The sequence below is a fragment of the Gloeophyllum trabeum genome (assembly GCF_000344685.1).
Source record: "Gloeophyllum trabeum ATCC 11539 unplaced genomic scaffold GLOTRscaffold_00009, whole genome shotgun sequence".
In the NCBI taxonomy this organism is placed as follows: Eukaryota; Fungi; Basidiomycota; class Agaricomycetes; order Gloeophyllales; family Gloeophyllaceae; genus Gloeophyllum; species Gloeophyllum trabeum.
Genome location: NW_006920418.1, coordinates 824724 through 835413, shown reverse-complemented (window position 1 = coordinate 835413; position 10690 = coordinate 824724). Strand labels below are relative to the sequence as shown.

General features: G+C 53.1%; 4 protein-coding genes across 4 annotated transcripts; 2 read left to right on the top strand and 2 right to left on the bottom strand.

Annotated features, from left to right (window-relative positions):
* Window positions 1-480: 480 nt before the first annotated feature.
* Window positions 481-2340, bottom strand: GLOTRDRAFT_78035 (protein disulfide isomerase). Its single transcript, XM_007869252.1, has 10 exons — window positions 2181-2340; window positions 2106-2120; window positions 2029-2041; window positions 1844-1976; window positions 1707-1782; window positions 1524-1653; window positions 1393-1470; window positions 1125-1340; window positions 875-1065; window positions 481-818 (listed from the first exon to the last, which is right to left on the bottom strand). Exons 1-10 carry the CDS (start codon window positions 2306-2308, stop codon window positions 650-652), a joined length of 1149 nt encoding a protein of 382 aa, XP_007867443.1. The 5' UTR covers window positions 2309-2340; the 3' UTR covers window positions 481-649.
* Window positions 2341-2491: 151 nt separating this feature from the next.
* GLOTRDRAFT_78032 (WD40 repeat-like protein) lies at window positions 2492-4181 on the top strand. Its single transcript, XM_007869251.1, has 5 exons — window positions 2492-3069; window positions 3123-3195; window positions 3249-3323; window positions 3374-3753; window positions 3844-4181. The coding sequence occupies exons 1-5, from the start codon at window positions 2569-2571 to the stop codon at window positions 4066-4068; spliced, it is 1254 nt and encodes a 417-aa protein (XP_007867442.1). The 5' UTR covers window positions 2492-2568; the 3' UTR covers window positions 4069-4181.
* Window positions 4182-4714: 533 nt separating this feature from the next.
* GLOTRDRAFT_62610 (uncharacterized protein) lies at window positions 4715-7079 on the top strand. Its single transcript, XM_007869250.1, has 8 exons — window positions 4715-5016; window positions 5068-5132; window positions 5185-5316; window positions 5375-5544; window positions 5603-6107; window positions 6170-6234; window positions 6296-6423; window positions 6476-7079. Exons 1-8 carry the CDS (start codon window positions 4842-4844, stop codon window positions 6520-6522), a joined length of 1287 nt encoding a protein of 428 aa, XP_007867441.1. The 5' UTR covers window positions 4715-4841; the 3' UTR covers window positions 6523-7079.
* Window positions 6848-10481, bottom strand: GLOTRDRAFT_116750 (uncharacterized protein; the record flags this gene model as incomplete). Its single annotated transcript, XM_007869249.1, has 14 exons — window positions 6848-7218; window positions 7268-7373; window positions 7462-7563; window positions 7627-7760; window positions 7816-8055; window positions 8107-8187; window positions 8242-8353; window positions 8410-8670; window positions 8721-8779; window positions 8830-8953; window positions 9005-9387; window positions 9444-9636; window positions 9687-9879; window positions 10186-10481. The coding sequence occupies 14 exons, from the start codon at window positions 10479-10481 to the stop codon at window positions 6848-6850; spliced, it is 2655 nt and encodes an 884-aa protein (XP_007867440.1).
* Between the last annotated feature and the right edge of the window lie 209 nt (window positions 10482-10690).

The following is a 10690-nucleotide window of genomic DNA, read 5'->3' as shown; positions in this document are numbered from 1 at the left end:
GGATGTAGTACAAGCAGTGGCACGCATACCTATGGAATTTGAAGCACATTCTATTTGTATATAATGCACCAATGGTCTGACATAGACAAAAGCAAATACAAGCATTGACAGTGTCACTGAGGGCTGAACATTGGGTTCACAAGCCATGATAAATTCCTCTGAGGGACAATAGTTCACGGGGGGTGTGTACACTGGGGGGGTACCAGTAAGATAGCTTTTTATGCCTTTCTATATAGTTTTTACCCCTCCTAGTTTTCAGGTGCTCCTTGCATTGCCCGCCGACTGCTGGTGGAAGGCCTCAGCCGCTACCGCTTTCGGAATGCTTAGTCATACTCGGTGATCTCGGGGAGACGATTTCTTCCAGCCGTCCTATAGCGTTCTCCTCCTCTGTTCGTTCTGTATCCGGTAATAAATTAGAAATAGATTTGTATTACATAACATTGCACGTGCGCCCTAGTAAAGGAGGAGCGAGAACGCTAAGGACGGTGGTTTAGGAGCCTGAGTATACGGACACCCCGACATCATGATTCAGAAGCTAAAATCACGAGGACTAAATGTCGATAGCCTTCCCACAGGAGGATGTATGTCCAATTACAATACGGTCAAATGGTACATGCTAGAATTAGAGGCACGTAGTACGCCTATATTTTCATAGCTCTTCGCGCACCTTCTCCTCCACCTTCTCCACGACCTCTTCTGCCATCTCCTTTGCGCTTTCCGCTTTCTCCGCAGCGAAAGCAGCGAGGACGTTCGCTTTGACCCTGATCTCGTCAAGCTTCTGCGGCGAAAGTGTGCGCTTCTTCAAGATGGATGCCAGTCTACAGACCAGACTACTCAGTATCACCCCATAAGTAGGTTGGAGGAAAAATCTGACCGCTTCGACTCCCGTTCGACGTAGTCCTCGGTGCCGTTCACGACTTTCTCCATGACACGGAGGTAGTGCTTCCCCGTAGCACCGGCTTGGGTAGCAAGGCTCAAGGCCTCCTTGAACAGCGAGTCCCGAGCATCACCAGTGGCGATGACGAACTTGCTCGCGATCGTGTCCAGTTCGGGCAACCGGCCAGCCTACACCACGCATGGCAATGTTGTACACTAAGGGAATTGCCAATGCAAGGTACACGTACCATTTCGCTCAGCAACCCACCAGGTGTGCGGTGCGTCCCGCACTTCTGGTTAAGGTATTCGACGAAGCCCTCCTCAGTCCGCGGCCCTTCATACGGCTCGGGGTCCTCCTTGTGGCCCTTGGGGAAGAACTTGATGGTCGGGTAGGAGCTGACACCGTATTTCTCCGCGAGTGGCCGGTTGGGTTGGGCATCGGCGTCAACATTGGCAATGATGCACTAATCATGGTCAGATGGTCGTCAAGGAGAATTTGAGCAAGCGGGGACTTACGTCGGACTCGGCGGCGAAGTCTTCCGCAGCTTTCTCCAGGTCGGGCTTCATACGCTTGCAGTGTCCGCACCAGGGAGCCTAGAGCAATACTTAGCTTGAAAGGCGCCTATCATGTTGGGTGGAAAACTTACAGTAAATGCTACCAGGACATTCTTGGAGTCGTCTAGCGCAACCTCTTCGAACGTGTGCGAGTCCAGAACCTTGTACGCGGGAGGCGGTGGGAGCTTGATCTTCGACTTGACACCAGACTTGGTCGTCACGCTTGTGTTACGGCCGAGTCAGAACAGATCCATGAACAAAGGTGGTGGGCTTACAAGGAAGCAAGGGAATCGAGGTCACGGCCGCTTTCATACGGCTCGGGGTTTCCGCTACCATCGAACCATTTCAGAGCTATACCAAAGAAGCGAGTGTTAGATACAAAACAACAAACAGTGTCAAACGCGAAACGCACTCGGGAAGCCGGAGACTCCATACTTTTGGCCCAGTGGCCGGCCTGCACCGTCAGCATCTACCTTTGCGATGATGACCTTGTCCTTTGCGTGCGAGTAGGCATCTGCTAGTTGTTCATATACAGGGGCAAGATTCTACACCATGATTGTAAGGACTACCAGAAGATCGCGTTCAGTGACAGCTGACCTTGCAGTGACCACTGTGAACCGCCATGCAAACGCGTCATAAGCATTGTTCTCCACCACTGTCCAAAGAGCACGTACCACCACGGGGCGAAGCTACACAAATACAGTTAAGAGCGTGGAAGGACTCAGCAGGAGTGTAGTAAGCGCACTTACAACTCCACCAGGGCAGGCGTCCCCTTGCCAATATGATCATCCCAATTTCCAGGCTCAAGGTCAAGCACGTTGGACGCGCGCACGGCAGCGGCAAGTCCCAGACTAAGGAGCGACCATGACAACCTCATGGCGAACAAAGGTTAGGAGGAAAGAGGGAACTGACGTGGTACTTGCGCGCTGGAGAGCCTTACCGCGACGGTGGTGGCGTGGAAACTTTACTCTTGACTCACAGTGACTACGAAGGGCTTACACAGCGCAGCGATCGACATATTCTCGCGTTTTGGCCCCTTTGATCAGTCAGCGATGAGCGTCCCGCACAGATTTATCAGGGCGACCGGCCTGCACAGCGCTTGCAGCTTGCTCTCCTACACTAACACTACTGTCTGGCATGGCCTCTGAGCGGCCTATGGAAGACGCTGAGGAATTTGGTGAGGGGGAAGAGGAGGCGTACATCGACCAGAATGAAGTGTATGCCGAGGTAGAGGTGGATGGGGACCACCCGATGGACGAGGAGGACGATGGAGAGCAGATGGAGGCGTCAGGGGCTGACGGGATAGAGGGGGACGTGGTTTACGAGGATACCTCGATTCAGCACTTCCCTACGCATCAAAAATCGGTATTCTGCGTGACAACCCATCCTACCGCGCCACTAGCCGCTTCAGGCGGGGAGGACGATCTGGGATACATCTGGGACATCACGACCGGCGAGCAGATTGTGCGATTAACTGGCCACACCGACAGCGTGACGTGCGTTGCGTTCAGCAGCGACGGCGAATTGCTGTCTACCGGGGGCATGGACGGTAAGGTGCGCGTCTGGCGCAGAGTGGGGAAGGAGGATTGGAAGACGTGGGAGTTCTTGACTGAGCTGCAGGGACCAGATGAAGCTATGGTGAGCTGAGGTTATGTCGAACGTGGGATGCTGCTTGCGAGAGCGCTGAATAGTGGTTGAGATGGCACCCCAAAGGACATGTCCTCTTGGCTGGAGCCAATGACACCACCGTTTGGATGTGGCAACGTGAGTCTCATCGGCTTCGTGTTAAGATGAACACCTTATTCACGATTTCCCAGTACCGTCTGGCAACACAATGCAAGTCTTTGTTGGACACACTGGGCCGGTGCAGTGCGGCGAGTTTACCCCGGATGGTAAGCTCAATCCTCGCCCGTCCATGCAAGATTGTTTTTACATTCTCTAGGTAAGCGGATAGTCACTGCGGACGCAGACGGCACGCTCTGCTACTGGGATCCACGAAGCTCTTCCCCGGTCTTCAAGCTCACCTCCTCTGATGCGCGCTTCGACCTGGGCGGCATTACGTCTGTCGGGATCAATTTCACGTCGACAATCGCGGTCGTCGGTGGTATTGATGGTGGTGTCCGCGTCGTCAGTCTGAGTAAAGGTGACATTGTCGGCGCGCTTGCGGCACATAGTGAAGGCGAGAGTATCGAAGCGGTCGTGTTCGTGGACCTCACTGGCACAGGCGCCGGTACCGACATCGTCGTCACGGGGGCGACAGACGGGAAGATCTGCATATGGGATCTGGCCACAATGCGGCTACGAGCAAGTGTGAATCATGAGGTTCGTTCCGCCTTTCGGGCCTTGGCACTCCGAGTCTCTCTATGTTTCCTGTCGTTGATCGACGATGCACTGACGCTACACGTTACGCAGGATGCAGTGGTCTGCTTGTTGGCTCATCCCCCGCCCCAAAGCCACCTCATTGTTTCTGCATCTGCGGACAAAACACTACGAACATGGGACGCTCGGACAGGTACGCTTGTGCGGAGCCATAAGGGACATCACGGACCGGTGCTGGCGTGTGCCCTGGGGCTGGATGGGAAGGTGCTGGTGAGTGCAGGAGACGACGGCGTGTGCTTGGTGTTCGCGACAGAGTAAATAGTGTTTCTGGTACCTTGTAGGCTTGTACATCGAGAAGTTGTTGGAAGCAACGACCTTGACTCGGGCGGACTTTTTGCCGTCTGTCCAATCGCAGGGCGTCCCTACGAAGGCTGTGATTGGATGGAGAAGCAACAAGCCTCGATCGGATCTAAGATCCCCTTCTCAGTTAGGCAGGTCCTGTATTGAACGCTTACACTCGGTTGCCACAGCCAGCGTGCTCTTCGTCAGCTCACGGTCAGCTGCAGCCTTCCTTCTTGGAAACTTACTCATCCTGCTTCGGAGCTATGATTGTTGGGAGGGTGGGGGGCTACAGCGCTTTCCCTGCTACGGCTTTCGGCATTCTACGGCGAAAGTGCGGTGGTGATTGATGCTTGATCAGTGTGTCAAAGGAAAGCTCTGTTAGACGTCCTGCGAGCACTGAGCAAAGAAGGCACATCCGGGTAGGTTATCAACCAGGTACATAATGAACCCGAAAGCTGTACTACTAGTTCATCCGGACTAGCAACGGATGGTTACCATAGCTGTCCTGCATTCGCATCCATACCAACCTCCGATGGTCATCATGCACGTACGATCAACACGCATTCCTCGGACTTGGTTTATCAATGCTTATAAAACACGATGGCTGCTGACCAGAGCTCTTCCAAGCCCTGGTGGTATTCGTATCTCGGAACCTGCTTTTCTTCGTGGATTTGTCTTTATACAGAGCAGGGCTCGCACTCGTTTTACGCTCCATTCTCAATCTTCGTCTCTAGCTCTTCCTTAGCGCAATGAAGGTCTCCGCTGTTTTTGTGTGTCTTGCGGCCATTCTCAGTACCGGCGTCGCGGACGCGGCACCCCTCCGACAGCGCTCGCTCGTCTATGCTCGGAATAATAAAGTAAAGATGATGAATGGGCAGAAGGCCAACTCGTCGTCGTCCTCGTCGGCAAAGGGCGCTGTTTACTGTGAGTCCCAGTCCAAGTGTCTCGTGTTTTCCTGATGCAGATTCTTCGCAGTCATGACCAATGACCCCAAGGAGAACTTCATTATCGCCGCTGACATCGGTTCAGACGGCAAGCTGGTACGCTGTGCACTGCCCTATAATCTGTCATTTATCAATGTTTTCGTTGCAGACACTCAACCGTGCAGTCTCTAGCAGAGGTCGTGGATCTCACGGTCAGACCAGTCCCAATGGCCCAGACGCCTTATTCTCCCAGGGCTCAGTCAAGGCATCTGCAAACGGCAAGATCCTGGCTACAGTTAATGTAATTAGGCCACTACCTTCGACCGCTCGAGTCTGTGCTAACACTCATTGCCGTTCAGCCTGGTTCCAATACGGTCTCGGTGTATTCTATCAACGAGAATAACCCTTCCGAGATCAGTCTCATCGGCGACCCGGTGTCTAGTGAGGGTGAATTCCCGATGTCCCTTGCGATCAACAGCAATGGGACTCAGGTGTGCGTTCTCAATGGCGGGACGGTTAACGGTGTAAAGTGGGTACCTCTTCTACTACGTACGTCGCGGACACCTACTCACCTCGCGTCATTGCAGCTGCTACAAGGTGGACAAGGACGTCGGTCTCACTGCCGTTCCCAACACACTGCGGTCTCTCGGCATCAATCAGACGACACCCGCTACCGGCCCCGCAGGCACAGCATCCCATGTCATCTTCAGTGAGGACGGCAAGTCTCTCATCGCCTCCATCAAGGGCACCCCGCCAACGCCCGGCTTCCTCGCCGTCTGGGACGTCAACTCCGACGGCTCGCTATCACAGGACTTCAAGAAGGTCGCCCCCGCGAGCGGTGGCCTGCTGCCCTTCTCGATGACGGTCATCCCCGGCAAGAATGCGATCCTCGCGACGGACGCCGGTCTCGGCTTCGACGTCTTCGACTTTAGCAGCGGGAATAAGAGCTCCGCAGTGCCGATCCAGGGCCAGTCGGCGACCTGTTGGTCGAGCTTCAGCAAGAAGACCGGCAATTTCTATCTCACTGACATCGGCACTGCCACGGTCACGGAGGTAAATGTAGACGACAACCTCAAAGGGTCAATAGTCAAGGTGGGAGGCTCGAGAATTCCCACTACATCGATTCCGAACGCTCACCACCGTCGTTATGTCAGCAATACCCTCAGAAAGCGGGCTCCGCTACCATTGACAACGACATTGCAAGCATTGGAAATAATGAGTGAGCCGTGATGCCTTTGTGATGCCAAACAATGGTCACTTACCAAAGGTGTTCCCTGTAGCTTCTTGTACGTTCTCGCCCCCAACGCCACGCAGATCGACGTCTTGTCGCTCGACGGTGCAGGCCAGGCCAAAAGCATCCAGACCCTGGACATTGCGGGGCCCGCCAAGGCAGCCGGCCTATCAATCGGTGAGTGTCCCTTGGGAAGGGTGGCTCTCGTCACTGACGATCGGCGAATCAGATCCCTTCAACCTGCAGGGCATGACGAGCTTCGTCAAGAGCGGATAGGAAATGCGCATCAGGTAATGAGGGCCACTGAGGGGCTTCAAGCTACGACAGGATCTGTCGGCCACATATGATTCATCCGCTAGATTGCATACCCTAGGATGAAATTGAGTCGATGGAACATATTGTTGTATCAGTTTTCCTGCGTGCGGACATACAAGGTCTCTTCTCTCGCAGCAGACTCAGGTGAATTCGTAGATGCACTAATACATTGATATCCAAGGTATATTCTACATACATTACTTCAGATCATAATGCAGCACTATAACGCTGGACCTACCGGTAAATTAGAGGTAACATAAGGCCAGACATGGCTAACAGCCGCAGATCATATCATATCCCACTCATCCCAAATTTCGCGGTTTGCCAGAGTTGGCGCCTGCCCAGGGGTCTCTATCTCCGCGGTAGGAGTCAAGTCGACAATCTTCTCACTTGTACCTTCTGCATCGTCTTTGGTGCCGCGCATGACCACGAGAATGGGATCGCTCCGCTTGTATCCGGTGTACACCAGCCGAATATCGCTCCCTTCTATCACCTGCACCAAGCGTCCGGTATGGATATCCCGAATCTCAACGAACTGAGAGGAAAACAGCAGGATATGATCGCCTCTGTAGGCAAAGGACGTGGCTCTAGTCTCCCAACGGAGGAAACCCGCGCGGCGACCCGGCTCACCGTGTCTGGTAATATAGCAACCCAGATCTAAGGTAACTCTCAGTCGTACGTTGCACGCCTACCGGTGGAGACATACCATCATATACAACCAATAGTTCTTGTGAGCTGCATCGAATGATACCCAGAGGTCGCGCAGCGTCACAACGCTGCTTTAGTGTGATGACAGGTAGATTTCCATATGCCTGGGAGAAGTCAGGGATTGCTGATAGAGGGGCGTTCGGACTGTAAGAAGTACATCAGTCGCCTTGAAAGGCACAAAAGATGATCAACGTGCGTCTTTGGATCATAAATCAAGATGTTCTTATCAGTACACACTGCCAGAGTCTTGGCGAGGGGAGTCACGTCGTGCGTGTCTTTGGGGATGCTGAGAGACTTTGCGAGAATAGCATCAGCGAGAAATTCTGTGGGACAACAGGAACGGTGGTAAGGGCTCACCTCGTAGATCGGACGGAATGACAACGCTTCTACGGACGGATTGTGCCTCCGCGGAGTAATGTTGACCCCAGGATCGACCACTTCGACCGTATGAAGGGTCGTTTGCAATAGGAGTGTCCGTACCGCGTAGAAAACTAGCAGAGATCATAAGTCAAACAAGATCCATATTAGAATGGGCACCATGCTTACCTATGGTCCTTTGATTGAAGATAGCAACGCGGAAGAGGACAACATTCCCTTTATCACCACATACTTTCTGCCGTGAAGCTTCGAGCCCCTGAGGAGATGCCTGTCCTTGACTGACGCGCACTATCATATCCAGGGAATAGCTCCATAACGTGGACTCGTGGTGGATGATGAATTGATTGAAATCTTGCAATGCGACTACTGATGTAGGATTGAAGCAGGCAAGAACCTTGCGGAAAGCTCCTACACCATAGTTGAACCCGGGTTGACCATCAGCTATGAGCTTCTCCTTACCTGCTGTTCCAGCCTTCGCTACCGGAGCGAGATAGATCCCCGTCGCACACCCTACTGCAAGATATTTCCGACCCATACTGACTAAGAGTAGTCTGTCAGAGTCGGTGAAGCATAATCAATACGACGGAAACAAACCGAAAGATGCAGCGGCAGTAACTTTCCCCGTAAATTTCGTCCCTGAATTATATGGTATACGGGGCGATATCACACGAAACGATCCGTCGTCAAGGGTGACCGGTGCATACCACTGGGCATACGACGTTAGTCGCTAGAGGTGCCTAAACGTATCTCCTCATCACGAACCATGTTGGCTTCCTGTCTGGCCTTCCTAACAGCGAGCGCGTCGATCAGTGCGGCGTGCCACTTGCGTCGGGATGCCTCAGAGTCGGCATAGAGGGTATACCGGCGCGAGGACTTGGAGGACGCATGATAGACAGTGAAAGGGTACACCGATCTGTAAGTGGGCTTTAATGCTTCCAGTATGCCTCCCTCCTCCGATCGCTCTTTGCGGCTCTCGGGAGGGCTGTTGAAAGACCCCAGACGCAGGTATTCCAAGGGTATTGGCTAGCCATCTCGTTAAAACGCCAATAACTTCCCAAAGAAGAACATCCTACCCGCGACATGATTAGGTGACGGACTGTCCCATTGCGTAATTCTTCTTTCGTCAGGAGCACTGCAGATATGTAAGGCCGGGGTCTCATGTTGTCATGGTATGGGACCTACAATAATTATCAAGCAAAGCGACGAACAAGTCATTCCACCCCGACCAATCGACTTCCGTGCGTTGCCTCCGTGCAAGAGTGCCTTGATGGATCAAAGACCTGCTCTCATCGTAGAGATCCATGTCCTAGGCAAGCGTCATACAGCTGGATTGGCAGGGAGACTCGAGAATGCTCACCACGATCTCCCCCTTGAAGTATACTAGACTCTCGCATAATGACCAGAATTTCACCTTACCCTCAGCAGCTTCTATTCCAGGTTCGGTGCTCTTAATGAAGTCCGTCAGGATACCCAATATCAATGGTATGGTTTCTTGATCTGGATGATCGAGTTCTGTATATTTGAGTACTTGTTCCAGCAGAAGTTTCAAACGGGGGAGGCGGATGATAGGTCGAGATATGAAATCCATCAAATCGCGCTTATACGTTTTCGGATCTCTGGACGCTTGCCGTATGAAGTAGTCATACTCCTGGTTTCGCCTAAGCTCTGACCGATGCCGTCCTTCGGACAAAGGGTAGTGCTTGATATATGTCTCGTACTCGTTCTGGAACAGGAGGCAAGCTAACCGACAAAAGTAAGCTTGGAATCGTATGGAGATGAAGAATGATGCAACGGACTATCCAGTATAATATCGGATATACTTTGTAGGAGGGGATGCTGCTCTCTCTGGCGCTGAAAGAGATCACCGAGCATCCGCTGGTGGTGGGCCAGGATTTCATCCAGATTGTAAAACACTTCCTTGATGAAGCCGCGAAGACGTTCTCTAGGTATTATAGGCGGTTCCGAGTTAACCAGAGGCTGGATATAAACCTGGAACGACGATTAACATTAGTACGTAACACTCACACAGCGTTCGGTACCTCAGAGACAAGTCGCAGGCTGTCGACATAGTCGGCTTCAGTCTTGATGATCTCAAAGAGGACTGATTGTCGGTGGACCTCTTTCTTTCCGAGCGCTTCACGCGCTTCTGGTGGGACGAGGCGGTACCACTCTCGATCTGACTCGGGCAGCTCACCGGACTGAAATCGTCGTAGACCCTCTTCTGCATCAAGTCTATATAATACTTTACATTAATTGGAGCATCTAGTGGACATCGAAAGGGTGACACACGTCAGATTTGAGAGCTCAGCCGACAGACTATCAACCGAGTCGAGGGGTGTCAACTAAGGACGATCGATCGTACTCGTCGCATGACTAGCGATGACAATAGTTTTATTCACCTGTGGACTAAACTCTACCTCTGAAGACGCTATCGAAGGAGCCCGTACAGGACTTGAAGGAGTTGGGTAGGGACCAGGACCAAGGTCGCTCTGGGATGCGCGATGCCTGGGATTCAGCGAGGACCGCCGAGAACCTGACCGGTAAACGCGAGCTTCGGGGAAGACAGGGGCTGCGTCGAGCTCATATGCACTGGCCGCCCGGCTGCGAGGACGTGCAGGTACGCTCAGCCGAGGATCGAGGGGCGTATTCGGGGACAAGAACATGTCCCGACCGTCGCCCTCCGCATTAACGTCCCTCGCGGTCGGACTGTCGAGCTCGAATGCATACGGCGACCACGCAGACGGCGCTGCAGGGCTTGCTGGACGCGCGGCGCTGGGCGCGATGCTAATGCGCGGGTGCGGGCGTGCATTCGGATGATTGTAGGAGGAGGGCATCTGTTGACGCTTGTTTACCGCCGGATGCGCCCATTTTCCAACTTCAAGTCCCTCCCATTACACCATCCATTACACTCTCCTGCCGCTGTTCTCTGTCCCTCTATAGTTCGCTGCAGCAGGGATATTCCTGGTGAGCGGCATCCGCAGGCGTCACTGGAGGCCTCTCTTTCACCGTCAAGAACGCGTGCAGAGCCAATGACATCGTGGAC